General features: G+C 37.9%; 1 protein-coding gene across 3 annotated transcripts; it reads left to right on the top strand.

Moving 5' to 3' along the window:
- The first annotated feature begins 339 nt into the window (after positions 1 to 339).
- LOC306669342 (broad substrate specificity ATP-binding cassette transporter ABCG2-like) lies at positions 340 to 27,991 on the top strand. 3 transcript variants are annotated; one of them, XM_079153272.1, is made up of 15 exons: positions 340 to 1,017; positions 4,368 to 4,427; positions 5,518 to 5,632; positions 6,186 to 6,338; positions 8,586 to 8,722; positions 13,518 to 13,669; positions 15,045 to 15,146; positions 15,748 to 15,995; positions 19,152 to 19,234; positions 19,857 to 19,946; positions 21,177 to 21,301; positions 22,968 to 23,032; positions 25,165 to 25,254; positions 26,244 to 26,326; positions 27,757 to 27,991. In XM_079153272.1, the coding sequence occupies exons 1-15, from the start codon at positions 881 to 883 to the stop codon at positions 27,902 to 27,904; spliced, it is 1,788 nt and encodes a 595-aa protein (XP_079009398.1). In that variant the 5' UTR covers positions 340 to 880; the 3' UTR covers positions 27,905 to 27,991. The 3 variants fall into 3 exon arrangements, with proteins under 3 accessions (XP_079009398.1, XP_079009397.1, XP_079009399.1); XM_079153271.1 differs by having other exon boundaries at positions 345 to 1,017; positions 22,878 to 23,032; XM_079153273.1 differs by having other exon boundaries at positions 971 to 1,083; positions 22,878 to 23,032.

The following is a 27,991-nucleotide window of genomic DNA, read 5'->3' on the forward strand; positions in this document are numbered from 1 at the left end:
CTGTGATACCTTCTTAGCTGATTAAAGGTACTAGCAATTAGAGATATAAAGTCTGAGTAATTATAAAAGTATAATATAATTCTGAGTAAAGTATAAATTTGGAGAAATTTCTCCTGTTCCTGACTGTTAAGTCCCTTTTAGTAATAATAATGTTATAAACTGTAAAATACAATAAGCAAGTAAATAAACAAATAATGTTTTAAATTCTGAAATAGAAGCAATCGATTAAAAAGGGGTTATGAGTATGATCTGTAGGATGTTCCAGAACTTAAGTTGTATTGTTATATGGTTTTTCAAGCCAGACAAGACTAACCTTATCTGTCTTTTTCCTGTTTTATGAGTGTTGAGTAATTTTCATGCTTTTCACTGTTTATTTATTTTTTAGGAATTTATTTCACATCTAATTGAAGTGCAAGTATTCAAAGTTGTCTTTCCTCCCAATATAGATTCTAAGGTTGTTGTCATCATGGTTAGGTTGGGCTGTTACTTGGAAGGGAATGTACTCACTGCAGTGCAGTTTAAAAGAGACTTCTGTTACCTAAGTGGGTTCAGTGACACCTAAGTGTACAACTCCTTTGGGGACAGAGGCATTACAAGATCTGCCTCAAAATAAAAAAATAAAAAGAAATTTCAATATGCTTGGCACGTAGCTAAATGGGAAAACACTGCTGGGTTCAATCCCCAATAACAAAAGCAAAACAAAACAACAAAAAAGTAGGAGGATGTAGTATTTTGTAGTGTTTACAATCTCATTTCTCTGGACTGTCAACTTACTATTGCTTTTCCCTCTACAGAAAGGCACAAATTCCAGTTGTCTTCAGTCATTATCCCAGAGGATTTTATCCCAGAGTCACAAAGAAATACCTAATACTTCCCTAGGATGGCATCCATTGACCTGAGGTCATTTACTGAAGGGACTGTGTTGAGCATTCATAACATCTGCTATCGAGAAAAAGTGAAGAGTGGCTCTCTACTTTGCCGGAGAACATCTGAGAGAGAAATATTAACAAATATCAAGTATGTGCATGAACTTTTCAAAATACTACTTTATTGAATGAATTTGACAGACTTTACCTATCACCAGTAAGCTGCTCTGAACACTTGTGTTTAAGTTTTTGTAAAGATGAATTAACCTGTTCTCTCATTTATTTTGGCTAAACTTGAACTGAAATGATCCATTAGTATATGTTTACCTTTGAAAGCAAGTAGCAAACTGTAAAAATGGTTGTACCATGTGTTTGAGTAATTGTTATATCAATTAGTTTTTGAAGTAGAAAATAAATGAGAGAAAGGAGAATTCCTATAGAAGGTACTCACTACCATTACTATTTAGAGAACTTTGCAACTTAGCAAAACAACTAAGTTACCTCCACAATATAAGACAATAATAATTAGCAGCATTATACACAAACTGTCTGATTTTTCAAATTTTGGAACATTTGTGTCAATAATACATGTTTAACTAGAGTTACAAACCAAAAGAAACTTTAGAACAAATGAAGATTTGAGCAAATTTTAACTTCTTGTAATTTTCTTTTAAGCAATTAAAAATGTAATAAAATCTCCAGAAAAGATAAAACATTATTTTGATAAAATATAAAATCTTTGTTCTTTAAGTCACTTCTTCTGTTAACTTTGCAAAGAGCAGTTAAGGCATTACTAGACTGCTGGATTCCACTTATAAATGCATTTAAAAATAGCTTTAAGTTTCTCTAGAATTTAAGTATTATTAGACGACATCAAGCATAGCAGAAAATCCATTTAACATTTTAAGAAGACAGTGAAGTCTTGCAGATAAGAAAAACATAACCTACGCAGTTTTTTCAGAAAATATAAATTTTGAAAGTACAGCTAGGATTTATGATAATATATGGAAATGCATATATAGCATTCAAGTTACTGAATGAAGGCATAGACATACCAATATTTAATTTTTGAAAATACTGCTAGGATTGAGGATTAATGAACTACTACAACAAAAACTTCATTATTTTCAGCTCATAATAAGATGATGTCATTCCAGATACCAGTAATAGAAACTATGCATAGTTTACTAGTCTTTTACACCATTAGTTATTTCCTTTGACTTATCATAGGCCTTGAACAAGGGAAAGTATAGGCTCACTCATGCATTTCCAAATCTAAACAATTAACAAGCTTCCCAAAGTACCTTACGACCCATTAACAGGGCATGTTCTTCTGAAATGGAATTCCCCACACAAGTGGATTAATCTGGAGCAGCAGCCATCAGAACATGGCCTATTGAATGCAGTTGTCATCTTTAAACCTGTGAAACAGTTGTACTAAATCAGCATGCACTTCCAGCTATTATAGACTGTGATATCATCTTCCAAAATAAAACTGGTCAAACATGCACTAAACCAATCCAATTAGAGTGTTGGAAAATTTTTATGTCTGCTGAATTGTGTCTTACTGACCAGTACCCCCAAAAACAAAGGTTCCATTAAGCCTCAAACAGCTAATGTTCCACAAGGCTCACTCCTCCCCACACAGGAGATAGCCAGTATGACAAAACCAGAACTTATGGAGAAAATCCTCAGTGTGTATCTTGATGGAACAACAAACATGGCCTGCTACCTTCTTTCAGTGACTTTTCGTCCTCACCAACAAAGCAATTTTTTTGAAAGTTAAGGCTGCTGTAGGAAGGAATGGGATGAATCAGACAGGGCTTAAAAATATCCCAGCTATATCCCAGCAATATCCCAGATATTCCAACTCCAGCTTAGGCTAGGTGTGAGAGCATCTTATCTCCGAGTGCCTTCTTTGGAGAGCACTGCCAGCCTGAGCCATCTTGCTTAAGGCTATTGCTCCTGGCTAGAACTTACCAAGACTGTTACCAGTCGGCTCTAATACAACCTGGGGAGGAAAAAGGCTAGACTATAATGCTCCTACCAATTTGTCTCTGAATATTTCTGAAGCAGTGAGTGTTATAGCCTAATCTCTTTCCTCCTGGGCGGCTGTACCATCCAGTAATTGGTGTCATGCAGGGGGCTCTGACCAGCCAGGAAACAGATTTGGGTTTTGGCAGGTGAAAGAAGATGCCAGATGCAGTTGCCACAGACAGTGACGCCCAGGTCCTTGTGGACGTGAGCACTGTGGGGGCAGTTGTGCTGGGACGTTCATTCCTCAGGACAGCTGTGACAGAGGATCAACCTCTGCGGAATCATTATCTGAGAAAGAACAGCTGTCAGCTTTGATCTTGTACTTGGAACAGATACTGTTTTCTGTCTGAAATACATGGTGACCTGCTTCCAAATTCTTAAGAGGAACTGGGCAAAGACACCACGTTTCTGAACAGGCTGAGCGAGGCCTCTCTTTTCTCTGTGGGTGCCTGTCAGGGTGGCCCTGCTGTAATTTGATTTCCTCCTTCCTATTCTATCTGAATATTCAGCATTCTCACACACCCACTTAAATTTTTTTGAAAACATTGGTGTCTACTCTGTGCATCCTTAAAGGATGTTCCCTACTAGAGTGAAGGCTCCCCATTCTAAACTGGCCATTTTCCTGTCCTTTTCCTGAGCACTTAAGAAGGAAGGAAGTGATCTATCTTGAAGGTGTGTATATTTTTTCTTTCTTTCTTTCCTTTCTTCCGTCCTCCCTTCCATTCATCTTCTCTTCCTTCCTTCTCTCCTTCATTCCTTTTCTTGCTTTTCTCATTGGTCACACATTGTCTCCAAGTTAAGAAATGGTATTGCTTTCTTTGTCTATGGAGTGCTTCATTGTAGCCTTCCATTTCTACTTAAGATATACTGATGTTTGGTCTGAGGAGATTTTAGCAGAGAGAACACTACAAGTGATATTATACAAATTAATGACTGTGTAGAATTTGACTAGGTACCAAGTGAGACGATTTCAAGATATTGATAATAAAATGTTTCTCAGAAGCTGTTATGAACATTCCACTGTATTAAGAGGAATAAGTGAAAAGAAGAAGCTTAATGAGACTCTGTTAATTATATCAAGGAAATTTTGTTATTGTTGCTGGTAATGGAACCCAGGGTCTCCAGCATGGTAAGTGCTGGCTTTTCCACTAAGCTCTACCCCCAGTTTCTAAGAACCTGAATCTTAGATGTGTCATTTTCTAAAAGTGGTAAGTGGTTAGAGAATAAATGAAAAGAATTTAGAGGAATATGAACCATCTTTCTTATAAATTCCGACTAGTGATCCTTTTTAAATTAGACTTGTATTAATGAACAGTTCATTTTTTTTTTTTATCTTTAAGAGTTGGTGTTTGTTTTCTGTCTGCAATTTCATCATTCTTCCGTGAATGTATTCAGTGCCAACCCTCTATCAATAGAACTTCATTTAAAATGGAGCAATAGGTTATTATGATTTTGTGTTTACAGTGGAATCATGAAACCTGGCCTTAATGCTATCATGGAATGCACAAGTGGAGACAAATCTTTGTGAGTATAACAGAAAGTGTAAGTCGGCCTTTGTAGTTCCACTGAGCTTTTAAAAATCAATTTGGTGGAAGCACGTGTTGACCAAGCCTTTGCTGTGTTTCCAATCTGGTCCTAGGTGCTGGGGATATCATGCAGTTAGGCTAGCTTGTGGCTTTATTCCCAGAACCAAAAAGTCTTATGAGATCAGCCTGGCTAAGCATGATAGTATGATTGACATGCAACTGTTACCATATTATGAGCTAATGAGGAGGAAAAAGAAGGGAAGGATATTAAAAATGGGAATGGAACAGAAGGAATAATTGAAGATATGAGTTTAGAGAAAGGGTTGGATCCATCAAAGTCAGATAGCCAGGAAGGTCATTTGGAAAGTCTTTGATGGATAAGCCAATGTTGCCTGGCTTTTACATTTTGGAGCTTTCTTTTAGAATATAATATAAAGGAAGATGAAATGTAAATATATATGTGTATATATGTATGTATGTGTAATGTATGTATATATGTGTGTATGTATGTATACACATACAGAGAGAGAGACAGATTTTTACTCAGCCATACAGAATAATGAAATTAGGTCATTTGCTAGTAAATGGATGGACTTGGAGAAAATCTTACTATGTGAACTAAGCAGGACTCAGAAAGCCAATAATTGTTTTCACTCATGTTCAGAAGTTAGAGAGGAAAAAAGGAATAAAAAATGTGACAAAAATAGAAGGGAGATCAGTAGAAATGGGAGATCAAGGTTCAGAGAGAAAGGAATGGGAAGAGCTGGGGAATGGAGTTGACCCAACGATGCTGAGTATGTATGAATGTATCACACTGCACCCCAATGTTGTGTGTAACTATGATGCACCAATTCAAAATAAGTAAATAAATAGGAAAATGAATAGAGTAGAGGAAGGAGATCGGGGGTAGGAGGGAGAGACAGAAAAGGGAAGTAATGAGGATTGAAATGCAACACACTAGGTTATGTGCACCTACGAATAGCCTTTTTTGACTAGTTCACTTTACCGTGAGCAAAATTTGGATTCAGAATAGCTGAGAGATATGTCTTGTGTTAGGGGGAAAACACAACATCTATGTCTTTTTGTAGGTTGCTGAACGTCTTAGCTGCAAGGAAAGATCCAAGTGGATTATCTGGAGATATTTTGATCAATGGAGCGCCTCGACCTGCCAATTTCAAATGTAATTCAAGTTTTGTGGTTCAAGTAAGTATCAGCCAGTTTGCCTCCTAGGTTTCCTCTGCTTCTATATGGGAAGTGCTTTAAGGGCTTATACTTTTGTGTGCTGCCAGCTGAATTTACATGTTCAAGGAACTAACTTCCTTTGCATCATCCTTTCACAATATCCCCTTAGATTGGAGGTGGAATAAAAGAGAAAGACAGAGAGGACTTGTAGGCAGTGGTATCAATTCTGTCTTTCTAACCATTTCTAGAAGTCTGCTGTTGACCTTTTTGCTCTTCTTTCATCTCTTTCCTGCCCCTAGAAGGTCAAATGCTCATGCACAGCAGTCTGGAAGTGTCTAAAAGTCATCATAATGCCCTGTGTGCCACCTGGGTTGCAGATGGAGGATGGAAATGCCTCCCTCAGGTTCTGCAGCTGTCTGTATGTGAACCACTGAAATTGGTAGAGTTGAAAGTTCAACTTCAGCTAGAACTTTACCTTGGTTCTGTTATTTTTATGGATTAAGTTGAATACCCTAGAGTGATGGTCTTAGAAAAGACTCAATGTGTCTCATGGAAATCCCATTTTCCCCTTCAGGATGATATCTTGCTGGACACCCTGACGGTGAGAGAAAACTTACAGTTCTCAGCGGCTCTTCGACTTCCAACAACTGTGACAAAACATGAAAAAGATAAACGGATTAAGAAGGTCATTGATGAGTTAGATCTAGAGGAAGTGGCTGATTCCAAGGTAACGTGAAAACAAAACAAAACAAAACAACTAACAGAATCAGACAGGAAAGAGGGCTTCCCTGTGTGGAAAATGTGACCTTAACCAGAAGATTCCTAGAGCATGTGAGGTCAAAGGTGTCTGCTTTCTGTAATGATCAGAAAAGTGACTGGTTACATGCTGTGAGGAAGCTGGAAAGACAATCTTAACTGTGGTCTAAACCTGGGGATGAAGTTGGTCTATGGAGAGTGCCCCTCACAGCTCATCTGATGTCTTTGCACTGATTTTTCTTCTTTTTCTTTTTCTCTTCCCTCTTTCAACTGCTCTTCTCCCTCTCTTCCTCTGGGGGACTTTGTTCACTTGGTTTCTTTTTTAATTTCTGGAATTCATAAATGACTGGAGGCCAAGGATTCTTGCCTTTTATTATTGGTGTAATTTGTCTTCAAAACTCTATTTATTCTCATTAAGATTTACATTGAAGTTTTGTAGTGACCAAGTTATTTCTCCATGGCCTTGCTTTGGCACTTTTTTGGCTCCTTCCCTCCCTCATTCTCTCCCTTCTTGCCTTTTGTCTGCCAATGTTTACTTCCAGACTCTTACTCGCCAGGCTCTTCAGCTTTGAGGAATGTAGTTGTCAGCAAGAGTAACAAAGAATAGAGAAATGAACTCCTCCTTTTGCAAGTTGCAGGATAAGGGAAGAAAAATGAGATGGAAGAGTAAACTTTATAGTTGACCACTCCATATGGAAGTTTTGCTGACCAGACATTTGGAGATTTGGGTGATAATGAGCTGTGTAACATGTGGTGACTGGATTAAGCCCCCGTGATCTCCCTCCTAGAGGCAGTGAAGAATAGGGGTTCCACTGGCGGCTGCTTCCTGTTATATTTGACGATAGTTTTTTTTTTTTTAATGTGAAGTGTATTTTGTTTAGAAGAACAACCCTGTGATGCCACTATTTTCCATTTATTTTTGTTTACAAGTGATTGAGTTGTCATTACTTGGTGTTTATTTATTTTATCTTTTTTTCTCTCTGGGAGGGTACTTTCTTTTACTCTGTCTTAAGCATTCACTTCCCTAAGGTGCTTGCTTGGATTTCTAGGAAAAATATATGGAGACACTATTGACTGATAATTCATACAATCTAGCTGATGGAAAAAATTTTTAATTTTTAAACATTATATATCATTGTAAACATTACAGAATCGTAGAGAAGATAGTCTGTCTGATTACTCCAATGATGTGACTTTTAGATAATTACTATGATAATGTAATTATAAATACTGTTCCTCTAGATTTCTCAGTTAACACCTTCTCCCATATTTAGTACAGCTATGTTTTACAGAAGTATTTTATAAAATGTTATATAATATTTCATCCTTACTAGGTAGGAATATAGAAAAAATAAGGATATTTTCCTACCTTACCACAATATAATTATCAACTAACAAAATGAACAATATTTCATGTCATCAGCTATGTGAAATACTTATTAACTCATATTTCCCAAATCCTCTCCAAAGGTATTTTAAAGTTTAATTATCAGTAAACTCAGTCAAGGACTGTGAGTAGCATTTGAGTACTATCTCTTTGAAGACTTTTAATTTCAATATTACTTGCTACTTTCTGCCTCCCCAAAACTTCCTAGTCCCCTCACCAAACACGTGAGCATTTATTGGTTGCAAAGAGTGAGCCAGTTGCCCTTTGGAATATCCCATCTTCAGGATATGTCTGAAAGGATGAATTTGGAATTCTGCAGTGAGTCAGGGTGTAGACTGTACCATTGTGAAAGCATTATGGTGACTGGAAAGGTACTAATATGGTATATTAGAAAGTGAACATTCCTGAGTGCATCCTGTCCTTGTAAGTCTACTTGGAGACTTTGTGTAGAAACACTAAGGAGAGTGTGTTGATAGAAGACTAATCATTTACTACAGATCCCTTTTCTTTTTCCCTCCAATCTTTCTCCTGTTTTAGACTATAATTTTACTGTTAGGGCCATATCTTTTTAGTATTCTAACTTACTATCTTAACATTAATTATTTGACATGGTGAGGCTCGTACAGATCAGGGCCATCTACTGAGCAGCTCTGCCCTGAGCCTCAGTTGACTCATCGGTAAAAGAGAAACTTCCTCCTTCTCCCAGCTTCATTTACTTCCTGTTTCATAGTGAGGATAGTGAGATAAAGGTCTCCAGCAAGACTAACGTAGTTCACCAAATGATAATGATCATTGTCATTCTTGTTGATAATGCAATAATTTGTGTTTTAGGTTGAATCTAGAAAAGAAAGAAAAAGGACCAGTATAGCAATGGAGCTGATCACTGATCCTTCCGTCTTGTTCCTGGATGAGCCCACAGCAGGTTTAGACTCGAGCACCGCAAATGCTGTCTTTCTGCTCCTGAAAAAGTAAATGCTATGGAAATATTGTTCTTTCATTAATGTAATATCTGGTCACTTCTATCTATCGTGTATTCTTCATGAGAGGGATTAAAAAATGAACATGGATATCTTTTTCCTTCTTTCTTGGAAACAATTCACAAGAAGTGGTTAAAAAAAAAGTTGAAACCCTAGTCTGTGGAAGGATGGTCATGATGGTGGTGGGGAGCTGTTTTAAGTAGCAGGAGGGTCAGGGAAGACCAAAAACGCGTGACACATGAGCTGGGGTAAGTGAGCGAGACCCGCTGTATCTGCAGAAGAGATTCCAGTTGGAGCAGTGGCCAGTGGCCCCAAGGTGGAGCATGCCTGATGGGTGTGGAGCATCAGAGGGGCCAGAGGGATGGAACCCAGTGACTAAGGGGAGTGAGGTTGGTTTCTACACTGTCATAACAATACCACAAGCTGGGGGATGAGCAAGAGAAATTTCTTTTCTTATAGCTCTGGAGGCTGAAAGTTGGGATCAAGGTGTCTGCAGGGTTGTTTCCTGTAAGGCCTCTCTCTCTGTCTTGTAGAAGGCCACGTATGTCTGTTTCTTAATCTCCTTCTAACTGGACACCAGTGAGATGAGGACCATCAATTACCTCATTTAATCTTACTGACCCCTTCGAAGACTCTACAAAGGAGCCACATTTTGGGTTACTGAGGGTTAGAACTTCAACATGAATTTTTGGGAGGCCACGTATTGAGAATATAATGTGAGGTAGAGTTGGGCTGTGCAGACTGTGTGGACCTCATAGGCCACCGTAAAAATTACGGCATTCCTGTCTCAAGAGGACATGAGAGCATTTCGTTAGTGTCCAACCAGAGCAATGGCTGTGCAATCAGTCCAGGGTTAGTGAAGGTCACCATGGAGGAGCTGCTGAGGCAGGACGGGGCCTGGACCAGGATGCTCGTGGTGAGGTGGAATCAACAGTATCAACTCAGGAATTGAGTCTGGTGTATCAGGATCAGGAGAATGACTCCCAAAATTTGAACCTGAACAAATAGAAGAAGGAAGCAAATGAAATAATTTCCTTTTATCAAGAAAGCAGCTATGGGAAAACGTTTATAGAAAATATTCAGAAGTTGAGTTTTGTACATTTTCTTTAAGACAAACAAAAAATTGTTGAACACTAATGTAAAAACTCCAAGTACAATAGAAATAAATCCCACTCCCTGCACCTAGACTCCCTGCATTTTACTTCATTTTCTATCCCTTCTTGGTCTCTAATCTCCTGTTACATGGTTGTTTTCTGACATCATATCCAATCCCCTTGTCACCCCTGGGTGAATTCCAAGAATCAGGAACACTCCACCTTAGCACCTCCCAGTGAGGAACTCAACAGTCACATGTCATCACAGTCCAATCTGATGGCTCCAATCAGATGTCACCAGCTCTCCTGCTGTCTGTGTTTTCTTGCTGCCTCAGGATTCTTTGCAAAAACATGTACTATCGAACTGTTATGCTTTTTTCTATTCTGGAAAAGTTCCTCAGTCTTTCCCTATCTCTCATGCCTGGACATTCTTAGTGCATTTCATGGGGTGACCCTGGGCTGGGTCCATCCCTGCGTTCCATGAGCAAACTCCGACCATGAAATGCTGCTGTGCAGTTCTCTGTACAATGTTCCTGGGACTGCGCGTACCACAGGGGACGTAGAGACTGATCATCTGACAGTATTTGTGTCTGCTGGACTTCTTTGCTGGGACGTTACTATTTATGTCCTTACAAGTTGATTAGTATTTTCTTGGGTAAAAAGTTCGGCTATTATGCCAATATTCTGTTCCTCATCATATCGTCCCCCTCCAGCATGCACCAATAACTCCTGCTCTCGTGGTAGCTGCCTGACTTACACTAGTTGCTATTCTATGGAAGGAAGAGATCTCTTTCCTTCCCTATTCACTTTTCATTTTGTGCAGTGGGTTATAATCTGTTATCGACTGTTTTTAATAATCAAATTAACCCTGATTTGGCTGGGGGAAGCCACATCAATGCGACTTCTGTTTTCTTTTCACATCCCCCTAGTCAATCTTCTAACAGTTGTTTACTTCATGGTTACTCTGATGTTTTAGGCTCATCTTGTATATTTCCTGTGAGAGCTATTTCTTCCAGGGACCCTGGTTCCTTGGGGTATAGTTGATATTTAGAAATCAAGATCTGGTTGCTCAGTGTTCTCACTGCTATTGGAGTAGCATTGCTTCTAGACCTTTAGTAGATCGACCTAGGAAGCACACACATATGAATGTGTATGTGTATATATAACTATTACTTGGAACTATAATACTAATCTGTATACATTTACACATATGATAAGTATGTATAAGCAGTTTTTTGGTTGTTTTTTTTTTTTTTGCTGGATATCTATCTCCATGGTTCTCAAATGTTAAGTACCTATTCTTTCACTGACCTATAACCCAAACCACTGTATCTATATTTTTTTCAATAAAAAGACACATGTAAATATTGGTGTTTATTCAAAAGCCCATAAGTGGGCTGAGGAGATAGCTCAATTGGTAGAGTGCTTGCCTCACAAGCACAAGGCCCTGGGTTCAATCCCCAGCACCACAAAAAAAAAAAAAAAAAAAAAAAAAAAGCCCCTAAGTTCATAATACTATTTCTAATTCCAATTTGATACCTCCTTGTTGTTTTGAGTCTTTGCCATTTCCTTATACATAAGTGACTTCAGAGAGTGAGAGGTTTGGCTCCCATCTTAGTATATTCACTCACTTGCTCAGACGAATCATGTGTTTAATGGAATCAGTCTTCCAGTCACTCTGGCTTCCCTCTTTGTTCACCACCTCTGCAAACCCTCTGCTTCGAATTTGAAGGTCTCAGACACACCACCTTCACCACCTACCCTCTCTATCACTACCTTGCTTCCTCTGATGCTCACGTCCCTGTAAGTCAGTCTCTGTTAGGAGAGAAGATTCAGGAAGATGGGAAGATGTTACAATTGTCCTGTTTTGCTTATGAATAAGGAACCCTTAGCTACTTCATTTACACATTGTATCAAAATCATTAACCATATGGTCTGATCTTTGAGGCAGAACACCTTTGGGCATCCTGATAGCATACACTTATTCCTTAATCAAATGCATAAATTGAAGTGATTTTTGTCATAAAATATTTTTAGTAACAAAATTGCACTTTTCCCACATACACTAGCAACTTGGCTTCCAGATGGGATACTCTTCCTTGGGAATCTGACTGGCCGGAGTAGAAATTCCTAAACTAAGGGTCTCCCCACAAACGACTTACCCTCATCACCCTAAAGTTCAGAGTTGACAGAACCATTCATATACTCTGAACTTCCCAAATGGCTTTTCATTTAGTCATACCCCTGCCCCATTAATCATGAGCAGAAAGCTTCAAATGATCAAGCATTTTTTTAATTTAAAATTTGTTTTTAATTTTTTAAATGTGTTCTGTTCAGGTAAACATGACAGTAGAATGTATTTTGACATATTATACCTACGTGGAGTATAACTTAGGATCCTATTCTTGTTGGACATGATGTGGAGTAACACTGGTTGTGTATTCATATGTAAACATAGGAAAGTTTTGTCTGTTTCATTCTACTGTTTTTCCTATTCCCATCCTGCCTCCCATTTCTTCATTCTCTTTTGTCTAATCCAGTGCATTTCTATTCTTACCTCCTCACCTCCCCTTATTGTATGTTACATCCACATATTAAGTAGAACATTTAGCCTTTTTTTTTTAGGGATTGGCTTATTTCACTTTGTGATAGTCTCCAGTTCCATCCATTTACCAGCACATGCTATAATTTCAGTCTTCTTTATGGCTGAGTAACATTCCACTGTGTATATATACCACATTTTTTTTTATCCATTCATCTATTGAAGGGCACCTAGGTTGGTTCCATAGCTTAGAAATTGTGAATTGAGCTGCTATAGACATTGATGTGACTGTGTCACTATAGTATGCTGATTTTAAATCCTTTGAGTATAAAAGGTTCTTAACAAGGGAAATCGACACAAAAGCAAATAAAAGGTAACAGAAACAATATGTATGTACACATACACATATATTTTAATAACAGTTTTGAACAGTGATTTTGGCCATTTCTTTTAACCATAAATAATAACTCCTGTGAAATGATAGTTTAGTATTGTTTATGCCATGGAATTATAACAGAGTTCAATCTCAGCATTGCCCTTTAGTAGCATTGACTCCTTGGCTAGTTGCTTGATCTTATTTAAATGATATCTATAAATAGAAGGAGATAATATGGGAACTGTGTTATAACAGCATTGTGAAAATTGAAAGAAGGTAGTAAGCACTTATTAATGTCAACTGTATTATCAGGGAATAAAGATGAAAACAATCCTAAAGAGCCAGAAGACCTAAATGGTCAAGGAGAACTGGGCACATGACCACTGTTTTACTCTATAGTACACAATTAGTTCTTACACTTGAGTGTACTTACAGATATGGCTGGACTGCTTGTTAAAAATATGGATGCCCTGAACCCACCCCAGGAGATTCTAATTCAACATCTGGAAAGACCGTCTGAAAATCTGCATTGTCAATGAGCAATCTAATGGATTCTAGATTGTTGATGCACTGTCTTTAATAAGACCTAGTGTTTTTAATGAAAGCATTTAGTTTAGGTTCCCCGAGTGTCATGTAGATAACTTGAGATGAGAAGTTTGTAAGAGAAAAATCAAATTAAACTGGGGATAAATGCTTTCCTGGCACCATAAAGTATTTTATCAAGAAGTGCAATGTTCAGATATCTAATTACTCATTGTCCTTCTTTCAACTTAGGATTTCTGAGCAGGGACGAACAATCATCTTCTCCTTTCATGAGCCTCAGAATTCCATCTTCAAGCTGTTCGACAGCCTCACCATATTGGCCTCCGGAAGGCTAATGTTCCATGGTCCAGCGCAAGAGGCTTTGGAGTACTTTGCATCAGCAGGTGTGGTTGACCTTTTCAGGCACTAGATCCTTCACTCATAAACTCCTGAAGGAGAAGAGAGGGGTTGCCGGGAGTGCTGCTTGATCTTTGCGTAGACTTAACTCTAGAACATTTTTGGTCAGTTTGGTGTCAGGAGTTTTCTTCATTTGTCAGTGCTTGCTTGTTGCTTAGGTTTCTTTCCTTCCCCTCTCCTATTTGAGTATGCTTGCGTGTGAGTGAGTTTCTCATGGGCTTGTGTCTGTTCTACTTCCTAGTTAATGGCGACCTTTCCCTGAGAGTTCAGTCATTAGCTGATTGGACTCACACCAGCTATTCAGTTGAACATTTTTGGAAAGGCCCAGGGTCATTCATTTTCTTCTTGACCGTGTAATAGGTAGTGAGTGATCTTGTTCTACTTTTTCGAGGGCTCATGGAGATGCTACTTTGTTTTCTAATAACATTAGATTGCCTTGGATGGGCGTGCGTTATTATTAGCCCCTAGAATGTCTTCTGGTCCTAAGTCTGAGCTGGGTGGGCAAACAATTGTGGGATCCCAGGTTCTATTCAGATGGAATTATCTGATCTTTTTAATGGCTTATGCAATCTGCTTCATTTTAGAGATATTTGGAAATTATTATAGATATTTCTTCATGACCCCAAATACAGTTTTAAATATTCATTAGCCACCTTAATTTTTTAACTTATTCTCAGCCTTTTAAAATTAAACATGTATGGGTTCGGAGAGTCCAGAGGAGATGAACTTAAGAGTCAGATCTCAGGCGAAGTTCAGATGATTGTGCCATAAGTAGTTGAGGTAAAAGTTTAGGTGTGCTGTGCTGGTCATGTTCTCTCAAGAATTCAGTTCCCGGAATTTGTTGTCTGTTTTAAATTACGGCAGCATGGCATGAGAATGATAATTTGGACCTCTGAACTTAGTACGTGGAGAAGCAATATTGCTTTCATTGATAGTGTCATTCTAGAATTTGCTACGTGAACTCAGAAAACACAATGAACCCACACATTTTTTTTTCTTGTATATAGATTTAAGAAGTACTGAAAAGCATCAGTTGATTTTAATTAAAAGGACTAATATATTTTAAAGAGTCCAAGATTAGTTACACACATACACAAATACACACACACACACATATGTATATGTAAGTGTAAAAAAGTGTGTTTACACACATACATAGGGTTGGAAGACAAAGCATTGTTGAAATATTGTGTGAATGAATAAGAGGAAAATATAAATTAGTGAGGTGAGAAGAAAGCAAAAATATGGCAGAGAAAATGTTAGATTCTGTCTTCTGCAGCCTCACTTCCCTCGCTCTCTGAAAGTGAGTCCTTTTTACTTTTCAAGACCATCAGGTTGCGTTCTTTGCTGCTTTTCTCGTAGGTTACCCTTGTGAGCCCCATAACAACCCTTTAGACTTCTTCCAGGACATCCTCAATGGATACTCCCCTGCTGTCGTAGTAAACAACGAGGAAGTCTGTGAAGGTATGTGAATATCTTAGATTCACGGGTTTTTCCCTGGTTGATTAGGCTGAAGTTCAGCAATGCAGTGACTCATTAAATCATGGCTTTGTGAATTCCTATTCATGTGGTGTTCTGCTATCAGTTAACAGATAAACTTTCTTGTCCATAAGTGCTATGGATTTTTTTTATAGAGTTTATCAATGACCACATATGTGGTACTCTCCGTTGTAAAAGGAGTTTTCATTAAAAAGTAAATATGATAATTTTGGTCATAATTTTAGAAAAAGAAATTGACTTCCTACTTATTCACATAATAGAAAACAAGGACCAAAATTTTTAAAATTAAGGCTTATAATCTGTATGGTAAGGAATCTATATTAAGGATTAGGGTTCACATATTTAGGAAAAAGTCTGTGAGTTTACTCTAGCCAGAAGATCCAGGCAGAAGTCATATTAATTCCCTCTGTTTTTCTGATGTGTAAAGCAATGACAACACTAGTGATTTTTCTATACTTAGGCTTTAAAATTTAGGTGTTATCCATGAAAAGGATCACAGAAAATGGCTCCAATTATTTGTCTACTATTAATAATGTTCTCCTCTTTTTGTACTTTTATTCCAAAGCCCATGAAACTGAACAGCTGTTAACGAGACAGTCCTCAGTGATCAAAGGATTAGCTCAGTTTTATGCTGAATCCCGCTTCTACAGAGAAACAGAAACGGAATTAGAGAGACTTTCAGGTGTCCAGAATTACAGGAGGTCGTCCCTCAAGGAGATCACCTATGGCACCACCTTCTGCAACCAGGTCACATGGATTATCTGGCGTTCGTTCAAAAACTGGCTGGGTCATCTCCATCCCTGGATAGTTCAGGTAATCTTACAGATTCTTTTAAGTTTGCTGTGAAATATTCATGTGGGTGTAATTTGGTTCCGATCTAGTCTGTCTCAAGATAATGTGTATCTTATACCCACCCTTCCATTTATCTGTCTTCCCTGCTCCATTTGGGATATAGAAACAGTAAAGCACAATGAAGTTTTTGTATATAGAAAGATTTTTTTCAGTGTTTTCTTCGAATACATAACTCAGAAATATTTTGAATCAGACAGCCTATAAGGGATCATCTTGGTAAGAAATTTATTTTTCTAATAAATGGAAAATAAGGCAACATAATCCCTATTTGGGTCTTTCTAGTATCTGTCTACTTTCATTCATTGATTCAGTCCACAACTTCAATGCAAGATGTTGTGTTGTATTTGGGGGACTCTAATATGATAGTGAACAAAGTGAATAAAAATAACAGTCTCTGCTCTCATGGAATTTCTTTTCTTATGAAGGCTTAGAGATGATAACTGAATAATGAAATAAAAAATACAGTTTATTAGAAGGGACTATGCAAAAAGTTTAGGCAAAATAGGGGTAGAGAGGGAGCAAGTGATAGGGAAGAGAGGGTTGGTTCACATTTGAAATAGGTGGTGGGGGAAAGCTAGTGGCTTTGAATACACCCTGAGGTTACTTTGGTCTGTCCACTCTCTAAGGGAAGAGCCTGAATGCAGAATGTGTTCCTATAATTGACCCTCCTCATTGAGAGATTCTAGTCTTTGGAAAGCACTAGATATCTTGAAAAGTTTTCAGTTTATGCTCAGGTAATAACCACGCTAGCAAGGCTATTCACTGTCACATTAACTTTCTCATCTAAGATGTGATAATGTTCTTTTCTCCTTTTGACTGGCCTTTGGTCATTGTTGATTATTACTCATTAAGGTTTTTTTTTTTTTTCCTTACTTTTTTCCTATTCTTAACTCCTATGTCACAAAAAACACTGATACATAAATTATTTCACATAAATTATATGATACAAGGTATGTCACCTTTTTCCCCCCAACTATTAAAAAAAGGGGTAAAAACCATTCTTAACTCATTGACTTTGAAAAAAAAATAGGTGTTTGGTCCCATTTAGCCTGTGGGCCATAGTTTACTAACTCTTGGCATAGGGTTTTTAATCTTATATGATTTATATTTCTCTAAGTTTTTGGTCATAGAGTTGTTAAAATATGACTTCTTTCTGATAACTGTTGTATCTGTTGATTTATAGCTGTCCTTTGGTTGGAAGTAGGTATGTACATGACTCAGACTTGATCTCTAACCAGAGGCTGTATTTGGGAGATATTGGAAAGAATGGGTGTTCTGAATAAGATTTATTATTCACTTAATACTTCAAAACTTTCCTGATCAAACCAGTTTGGAAGGTGTGCATATTAAACATTTAACTATGGATTAATTTTGTTAGGAACTGCACAGACTTCTCCCAGAATATATCATGAGAAATTCTAGTTAAACACATTTGAACAAAACCAGAATGAAATATTTGGAGAATTTGTTTTTCCAATCCTTCTGTTGAGAACTGAGGCTGGAGGCCAAATGCACAAAGCCCAGTCATTTGCTTCATTGTGCAATTTTATTTTGCCTGGTGTCTTTCCTTTTCTTCATGCAAAAAAGAATATCACAGGTATGCTTCGAGAAACCACATGATCATGGGATTCACTGATTTGCTAGTATGTTAGAAAACTGCCTGAAAAGAATGAACTTTAAACCTGTAGGAAACATCCTAATGATGTGTTAGTGTAAGATATCAAGTATGAATGCAGAAGAAACAAAGAATGCAGAGCTTCTGGGTAGAAAACCTGAATTTAAGTTATCCTGAGTGAAGTGTGGACTGTCATGTACCTGTGTGTGCTGCATATTGGCAGATCCATCAGCACTTATTTTGGAAACTTGATCTGCTGACATGAAGTAGAGTATAGTGTGAGGATAGTGAAGACATGCCAGCAGAGTGAATTTTCCCTTAAATTTCTGTCTTATGTTCAAGGACATCTTGTAAGTGAAACATTTAAATAACATTATTTCCAGACTGTCATCTTTACAAACCAGTCTTTTTAGATTATGATTTAGTTTTTCTATTTTGACTTGCTTCTTACCTAAAATGTTCTTCACAAATTACTTCATGTGTTGATACAATTGTAATATTGAGTATTTTTTTAACTGAAGTTTTCAAGGTCAATGGTAGGGTATTGTGTTTTCTCTACTCTTCCATTTCCTATATTTTTATATTTAACTTATGAAACATTATATATAGAATTCCTCCAATAAAACCTGATAATGTGACCCATAACTTTTGTTGATTGAAACATCCCAAAGAGCATTTTTATCCTCAGAACAAAAGCAGTGTTGGCCCAGTATCCTTGGGGGTGTCCACAGACTGAGTAGGTGAGGATGGTGAGGAATTGTCAGCTCAGATGGATATGTTGACTGCATGTTCACTGGCTGAGGTTGAAGGAGAAGCAGACAGAGGAGATAGCACTTGGGTGTCCCCAGAAAAAAAAAACTGGCTGAATGCTTTGGTGACAGTGACAATGCAATTTCCCAAGCAGGCCAGGACTCATTAGGTTGAATAGGGGGAACCAACTTACAACTAGTCTTTATCATGCAAAAATGCCATCATCAAAATTTGTGTGTGTATGCTTCTAAATGATATTTATTCATTTTGAGGTGCTGGGTCAAACCCAGTGTCTGTACATGCTAGGCTAGGATTCTTCTGCTAATCTATATACTAAGCCCTGACATTTCCTTTATTTTTAATAAGAGTGTAAAGTCCTCCTGTTTCCACGGGCACAAAAGTTGAGAGTTCCATTCACGTCTGAACTCTTACTCACTGGGATGTTAGTTTGTTCCCCAAGTGACTTTCTGTATCATTCTGCTTTATGGTGTAGCATCTGGGGGTCCAGAACCAGAGCTGGGGCTTGGACTGGCAGTTCCTGGTGAACACTGGGAGGAATCTGAACTTGTCAGGCGTCTGCTCTAATAACAGACACAATTTTATATTCTCCCAGGGACTCTGGCCAAGTCATTTGGAGTGTTTATCTCCACAGAGGGATCCAATTATGTAACCGTATATCATATCATAATAAATGATATGAAAAAATTTTTACCTATGATTACAACTCCATTTTCATTTTTCTTTTGGAAAAGATCATCATCGCATTGATACTGGGACTGGCAATAGGTTTCGCTTTCCTTAGACTAAAAAATGATTGTACTGAAATCCAGAATAGGTAAGTAAATTTAAATACTGTTATTTTGTTCAAGTTTATAAGAAGCCAGTATGAATGGGAATTGATAATAAATATGGGATAAATGTCCTCGTTTTATTGGAGGTTGAATGAGCACATTGCAAACTGAATGAAAGAGTTAATTTTCTTTTTCTCAACAAAAAGCAGTATTGAGGGTATGGTGTTTTACTGCCCCCCCTTTTTTTCTTTAAGAATGATAAAGGAGCATAGGATAGGGGGATAGGATTTGGGTCTTCCCATTACATGGATAGCACTTAGGTTAGTGTATTGATTGTTACCTATAGAAGTGCTCATAATATGGCCTTAAAAATCCCATTTCTCAGTGAACTTTTTAAAGGCTATGTCTGGACATAAGTGCTCAGCAAAATGTCACATATTTCAAAAACTGTACTATAATGTACAATCACAACAGTACCACTATGGAGACAGAAGTGGGAAGAGACCTCATGCGGTCACATGTTCCTGTCTATTTTAACCTGTATTTATTTTAAAAAAATATTTAATTTGTATCATTACAAATACAAAAAAAGTTCTGTGAGTAGAAATCTTCCCTAAAATGATATTGAATTAACTATAGTGCTTTGGTTCTTCTTCTTTCCTGCAGAGCCTGGTCACTCTACGTGCTGACTGTCTTCCAGTGTGTCACTAGTGTTTTAACCAGGGAGATCTTCTTGATGGAGAGGAATCTTTTTATGTGAGTAGGTTTCTACTCTGGGAGGTAGCATCAGAGTCTGCTGGTCAAACTGGTGACATTCAGAATTGAGCCAAGGATGTATATTAGAAGATTACTAGTATTGTTTTATTTCTTAGTTTGTTTAATTGACAAGTATAAATTGTATATACATATAAAGTGCAACATGAGCTTTTGAAGACTGTATGGGGATTGCTAATATTAATTGAGAAGAAACACCCAGGAATCAAGTGGAAAATCAAGAGGATTGTGGGGCCAGCTACTGAGGGAAAATGGAGTTCCAGGGTTAGATGTGGTCAGTGAATCCCAGCATTACAGAGAAAATGAGCAATAACTGGGCTGCAATTATTTTTCTGTTCTTAGCAAATAACAGGTCATGATGAAACTTAGGGGAAAAGGTTAAGAAGCTTGGTAGAGAGTAAATGGTGAAATCATCTGCAAATTAGAGATGGGAGGTAAAAGTGACAAAGAATTTAATGAAGTGTAGCCCTTGGTGGATGGAGGAATAGAAATGGCCAGAGGGCATTCTTACAGTAAAGAGGTGGCTGCTTTCGTCTCTTCTGTTTTCAAAGATGGAAGAGATTTTCCCATGTTTACATGCCAAGGACAGGAATCATTAGAGGTAAGGAATGAAGACACTGGTGGAAGGGTTTGGAATTAGAGGAAGAAGAAAGATGAGGATTTGGTGGCTGATGGGGTTGCACATTTGAGATGTGATCATTGACAGAAGCTGACTTTTTTCTTTCATAACATGAGAGTAGCAGAAGTCAAAGGAGTTTATGGTTGTGTAGCTATACGGAGGCCTTGGAAAATATCAATGTCACCTTCTTCACATTCAGAAGTGGGGAGAAGAAAAGCCTCTGTTACCACTGGGCTTAGCCCTGGACTGCTGCTCTTTAGGCAGAGCCAGACTCAGAGGAGAAGCAGAGTCTCTGGGGAGAGCGAGGAGATGCAGACTGTGTCCCTGGAGAGGTGATGTGGACCGGAGTGGGCAGCAACAGGAGAGGTGCTGTCATGAGAGGGTCACAGCAAGACTGAGGAGATGCAGACTCTGTGTTTCTCCCCAGGGAGGTTGCATCTGATGTGCAGAAGGATGAGGTGGGTCAGCCTGGAGCCTGTGGGCAGCTGCAGGCTCAGACGTGGTGGCAGCAGGAGTCTGGGCAGCAGCATCTCATCTGGGCTGGGGCTTCTTGGGCTCATCTGGGATGTGTGATTTGTGTTTTTGTTCTGTAGACACGAGTGCATCAGTGGATACTACAGAGTGTCGTCTTACTTCTTTGGAAAACTGTTCTTTGATTTACTCTTCGGGAGGTTTTTTCCAAGTTTTGTATTTACTTTGGTGCTATACTTTATGTTAGGTAAGTAACAAGACAAAGAGGATGTGTCTTTAGTCTTAGATATGAGGTGGTGTTGTTTTTTAATTTCTCTTTGTAAGCATGTTCATGGTTCTACAAACTACAACCAAGCCAAAAGTACTGAAACAGTGTATCCTCTACAGTATAACTGCTAAATGTGGGCATCGTTCAGGCTTTTCCTAACAGCTTGTGGGAGGGTGTGTGTGGGAGGGTGTACTGAGGATTGAACCTAGTATATAAGCATGCAAGGCAAGTGCTGGACCACTCCATTTTATTTTTATTTTAATAGGAGACATTTTAATCTTGATGAGTTGTCCAGATTCATCTTGAACTTGTGAGCCTGTGGCCTCAGTCTCCCAAGCAGCTGTGTTTTCAGGCACGCACCCCTGTGACCAGTCCAACTAACTTTAAAACTGTTTTTAAAACTACATTTTATTGAGAAATGCTGTGTGTGGTACACAGGTATCGAGGGAATTTATAAAACTATTCAAGACTATGCTAGAGGAACTGGGATATTTATTGCCTGCCTATCTTCATTTCTTCTCTGTATCTCTACATATACGTCTATGTGGAGATAAAATATAGATAGGTAGGTAATATCTCTAGTATCTATACAGATATATTGAGAGGGATAAATAATCAATATAAATGTACATTCTCTCCCTGTCTCCTTCTATGGTGAGAGAAAGAAGGTGACTTTTAAAGTCGATTGATTTAATAAAAGTATTGTTTGGTGGAATATAGAAAGATGTGTTTGTGCATTTTGCTCAGGTTTTCTCCCAGTTTCATTTCATGAATATTTCCATCTCTCTCTCTCTCTCTTTCTCTCACACACACACACACACAAACCAGAAATAACTATATTCGACAACACACCAGATGAATAACCACTGATAGAGCTTTAATCTTCTATTTTACAAATAAGAGTTGTGTCATAAAGAATGTGTCACAAAATCTAGATCCCCCAAGATACCTGTTTGGTGTTCTTGAAACTGTTTCAAATTTTCAGACTATAACACCCAGAGCATTAGCTCAGAATTGTTTATAAAGTAGTTTTTGTTACTTAACCTAATCCATTCTCTGTCACAGAGCCATGTGAACATTTGTGTAGGGAAGTCTTATATTATAGAGAAACTATCCATTTCTCAAGATATTAAATCTACTTATAAATCCCCACTTCAGTTTCTTCACTAATGCAATTGCAGCAACAATGAACAATGTGGAGATATCTGGATACATGAATATGCTGTTGAGTCTCCTTCAACAGTAGAATTTCATCCTCTTGCGCCTGTATCTCTCCATCTCAGCAACTCAGATATTGTTCAGTATTACATGTGAAGGAGAGTAGGTGTTACATGCAAAGGTCCTTCGTCAGTAAATGTATGAAAGAAAACTGTGATAACTTTGTGCAGTTACGAGGAGGGGAAATGAAATTGTGATCCATGATAGTTGGGTCACTGTTGTCGTTTTTCATTTTGATATTAGTTGACTGGAAAATTACAGTGTTCTTTGCATGCTGAACAGTCCGAAATGTAAGGTAACCTTGACAACCACACTGACCCCTTCTTTTCTTTCTGAGGGTTGAAATGGGGGATAACATCTTTCCTCATCATGATGATTATTGCTTTGATGGTGGCTTATTCCACCACTGCCATGATCCTGGCTGTAGGAACGCGTGAGAATGCAGCATCTGGAAGAACACTTTTGGTGACCATCTACTTTGTGTTTATGCTGGTGAGTTGAACTTTGCTTCTGTGAGAGGGAATTTTTCTCCTAGTTTCTTCATGAACATTCACCTTGATAAACTGGAACTTCATAATCCAGAGGAACTATCTTTAGCTCATTTCCTCATAAAAAAGACAGGTTATCTGCCTGCCTTTGATACTGGTATTAGGGAATTGCTAGCTGTTTGTCCACAGCAGAGATGGTTTGGTTGGATTCGCTAGTCTCCACGGTCAGAGTGAAGCTCCCTGAGTGTGCTGCATTGGGAGTCTAACTTGAGATTTGAAAATAGTGGAAAATTCCCAAACCTATATATTATGCTCTGGTTTCCCCCCAGTTTCATTGCATGAATATTTCCATGTACCTCTGTCTCTCTCTCACACCCATAAAAGCACTAGAAATATCTACTTTTAACAACACACCAGAGTAGGAACCACTGGTAGAGCTTAAATCTGTAGGTTACTTATTTCTGACTTCCTTATGATCTCTTATATCAATATGTTTCTGCTCATATTTTATTTTCAGTGGTTTCTTAGTTCCAATCTTACATGCCCTGAAGTTTGCACTCACAGTGATGAATCAACAGATGAATGGAACTACTCACCACTATGGAGTGCCTAGCATATTGATACGTCCTTTCTTTTACAGTAGGAGCAGATGTCTTTCAATGACGCATAGTTAGCATAAGCTCTTGCCAAAGTTTAATTCTTCCATTTCTGAATTTGGCAACTACCAATGTATACCATTGAGAAAGTAATGTCTTATTTATATTTCCTATACTGTCATTCAGTACATGAAGTATTCTTCAATAAATTAAGATGTTTTGTTTGATTTATTTGGTGCTCTGACTGATTAACATGTAAACATTTCTTTGTGGAAGTTTAGAAGCCGACCATAAAACCACATTTTACTTAGAGACACTGTATCCTACACTAAGCACAGGGAGTGTTCCAGACTAAATAACACGTAGGCACAGCACAACACTCTCATTGTTTTGCATATCCCAAGGCGCCTTGCACCAGTTAGGCCAAGTGTTAGGTGACCCTCATAAGTGACTCTTTTTCATCTTCAGCATTCCCTCTTGTCATCTCCATTGTGATAATGCTTTCTGTTAGCTTGAGATGAATGTATTGACCATATTTTCTATTGTACTTCACTGCATTATCCTCTTTACTAATTTTAGGCTTTGTGTTACCTTAAGCCTGCATTCTGAATCCCAAATTACTCCAAAAGTCATGGATATACTGTACAGACTCTTGTAAATAACAAATCATATTATATCATATGGGAGTAGAGAGGGATGTTCGATGCTTCAGATCATCTGAATGATGATCTTGATTGTCTGAATATGTTCTTGATTGTCAGGTTTATTAGGGGGAACAGAGAGTGGTGGTATAATTTCAAGAATCAGTGTAGTCAGCCCTTCATGTTTATGGGTTCAGCATACAAACTTTCAAGTCTACCACGGATTGAAACTATACAGAGCAAAAATTGTGTCCGGATTGAATATGTACAGTTATTCTTTTCTTATCTAAGCCGTGCTATATAAACCACAGAGCACTTACATTGTGTTAGGCATCATAAGACATGGAAATGATTTAAAATATGCAGGATGTGTGTATTTACAGCAGAAAGAAGGTCCATGGGTTACATACAAAACTATGCCACTTTTAAAATAAGGAACTTAAGCATCTGCAAATTTTGGTAACTGCAGGTGAGATGGGGAATCAATCCTGGAATCAATCCCTCAGATTTCCCAGAGACAGCTGTATTTCTTATCTTCTTCCATTATGTGCATTTATAAAGAAAGCTGATTGCATAGTCCTGATAATTAAGAATCCTCCAAATAAGTGGAACATGTTATATAGATTATAGGTATATTTTCCAATATCTTTGAAATAATTGGGAAGTACAATATAGTTTATATTATCCTTATTTTAATACCATAAACTGCCTTAGTTTTGCAGAGGTGTAGACATGCAAAGGACAAAGATTATTGTTTGAAGTAAATGGAAAGAGTTTCAAGAAAGTGTAGGTCCTAGCAGTAATGTCTAGAAGGTTGTGGAGTTTTTGCAGGGGGACTTGTCCAGAGTTCCTCATGAGAACACTGATCCAGTGCTGATACTGGGTTTTGCTTTCCATAGGTTTTCTTGGGTATGTCATTGAATTTTGGATCTATGACATCTCAACTCTCATGGCTTCAGTACCTCAGTATTCCTCATTTTGGCTATATGGTAAGTTGTCTTCATCTGACATGTGAGTGGGTTGCCAAGCTGGGAACAACCAAACTCAAGCCTGACCCTCTCATTTCCTGGCCATGAGCTGTAAAGGTCTCCCATCCAGGAATTGACTTTCAGGAGCAATGCATGAGTATTTCCTGTTTGTCTTGGTAAGCACAAGGTCAGGGATTCATCTGGGGTTTTCCTCAGTTGCCTCATTGTTTGAGGGAGATGAAGGGTGGGAAGAAATTTCTCAGTAAAGGGGGAAGATTGACTAATGAAAAACATATTCAGTTAAATAAGGGAATAAATGAAGGATATGAGACTGGAACATATAGCTTAAGCTAAAAGGAAAATTAGAAGAGAAACAAAGACTGTGTAATACTCAGAGTGATACTGGCTTTAGCAAGTTAATTGGCTCCAAAGAAAGCTGCATCTTAACACAGTACAATCGAATTTCTAACTACCACAATTATAATTGGTTTTGATCGAAACAAACAAGAAAAGATCATTACCATAAATCAACAATATTCATTAAGCACCAATGTGTTATTTGGATTATATTGTGGGGTTATAATGTTGGGAAAGAAGAATGTAACTGTGGGACAATAATAGCCAAAAGTCTCCCTTCTAGGCCAATTTAAAACATCACAGCATTAGGCCTCTTGATTACCAGGGAAAATACTTTGGTTGATTGGCTGTGACAGACTGTGAATATAAACTTGGTGTATTTTTAGAAATAACAATAAAGATTAATCTGGAGGGTGTTACTGAGATCCTTCTTTGGCACTTTTCTCTTCTGCAGTGCTAGGGAATTAACCCAGGCCCTTGAGCATGCTCAGCACGTGCTCTAACACTTTGGTCTATCTCCAGCCCTTTTATTTATTTTGAGATAGGGTCTGGCTAAGTTAAGTTGCCCAGACTGACCTTGAACTGGCAATTCTCCTACCTCAGAGTTTGAAATTTGAAATTGTTTGCCTTGTCCTGTTCCCCTTGAATCATAGGCTTTGCAGCATAATGAATTTTTGGAACAAAACTTCTGTTCAGGACTCAACACAACAGGCAACTGCCATCCCAGCTCTGTGATGTAAGTTTGTTATCAACGTCATAATGGGTTTGCTTACTTTCTACTGTGGAATGAAGTAGAAAGTCCTCCTGGGCTTAGAAAAATTCTGAGTCCTTCTATGGTCAACAAGAGTTTCTGAACCTGTTTCCTCCCTCTTCCAAGTAAGCCATTGTGCACTAATAATGCATGGGAACATGCTGTGCTTTTCATGTGTATATTTTACTTCAGTCAAAATTGTATTTAATGTGGGGAATTCTCTGTCTTGAGATTTTGAAAGCTTGATGTTTTGGTTTTAGTTTTGAATTAACAAAAGAGAAAAGAATGCCAGTATGTGAAGTCTCTTACAGATTTTTCACATAGTATTGAAATAATTCTGAGAAATAACAAATTTCATTTTTAATTACTGACAGGAAAAAAACTGTGAAAAGGGGTTTTCTTTATCCTGCTTTGATCTGGGTGTGACATCTTTGTAACACTAAGTCAGTGGCACATTGCTGGTCAGGATGAAGTATATAGGAGAAGAAGGACCAGATAAGCATCCACCACAGACTTCACACTTAAATAAGGCTCATCTTCACAAGGGGAAAGAAGAAGCTTCTCTTACAGCAAAGAGAGGCCAGGCGCATGGTTTTGAAACTTCTAAATTTGAAGACATGCAGAACAAAGGCAGCAGGCAATAATTGTGGCTGCATCGGGTTTTTTGTTTGTTTGTTTGTTTTTGTTTTGTTCTGTTTTGTTTTGTTTCGTTTTTTTGTAACAGCCTCTTTTCTAACCGGTAGCAAGAATATTGCATCCTGCTTTGCTCCATCTGCTACTTAGTTTGACTCTCCTTCCTGTGTATCTTTCTGTAGCTCAGTATCTGCAGTGCTCACTACAGTCTTGGTGCGAGAGTCTCCAGAATATAACTCTGGCTGGAAGCCCTGCTCCTCTTGGTCCTAGTTTTAGAATTCTTAGCCTGTGTTTTTAGGATGGCTGTCTTGTGGGTGAGCAGAACTACGGGGAGCTTTGATGGTCTTAGCAAGGGCCATAGGTGTCATCCGTTAAAGCTGAGGGTTCCCTATCAGGAGTAAGTGAAAAGTGACCTGAACAATATTTCCTTTGAAGAGAGCAGCATTACACATTTTGAAATGAGTTCATCTGTGGAGGCCAGAAACTTGATACATAGTGTGACTCCACATGTGGCCAAGGCTGTTAACCTTAATTCTCCTCTTTTAAATGTGTGTAAATCTGTACCCCTTTAGATTGTTTTAGGGGTTTAAGTGTTTAGGTGCGAATTGCTTGGCATAGTGTCTAACAAAATTATAACTATTTAATGATTGTTAATTATTAGATATGAAGGGATTACAGCTGGTTAAATGTAGGCTTCTTGGGAAAAGAAACAGTAAATATATTGAGTAAAATTTGACAGATACTAGGAATGAAATTATATCTTTATTTGTATTGAATTTCAGATGTACTGGTGAAGAATTCTTGATAATCCAAGGAATCGATCTCTCACCTTGGAGCTTATGGAAGAACCTCCTGAGTTTGGCTTTTATGATGATTATCTGCCTCACAATTATCTACCTAAAGTTGTTATTTCTTAATAAGCATTCTTAAATTCCTCTTTACTATGACTTACCCTGACATTAAAAAAGAACGCCTTTATTTATTTTAAATATTCAGTAAAGATTTTATATTACTTTC

Source organism: Sciurus vulgaris (assembly GCF_902686455.1).
Source record: "Sciurus vulgaris genome assembly, chromosome: 9".
Lineage (NCBI taxonomy): Eukaryota > Metazoa > Chordata > Mammalia > Rodentia > Sciuridae > Sciurus > Sciurus vulgaris.

Excerpts from the sequence above, each read along its gene's own strand:
- LOC306669342 (XM_079153271.1), top strand. The coding sequence starts at position 881 with ATGGCATCCATTGACCTGAGGTCATTTACTGAAGGGACTGTGTTGAGC. Across the intron at positions 6,339-8,585 it reads AGGAAGTGGCTGATTCCAAG|GTTGAATCTAGAAAAGAAAG; the intron begins GTAACGTGAAAA and ends TTTGTGTTTTAG. Across the intron at positions 19,947-21,176 it reads ATGGAGAGGAATCTTTTTAT|ACACGAGTGCATCAGTGGAT; the intron begins GTGAGTAGGTTT and ends TTTGTTCTGTAG.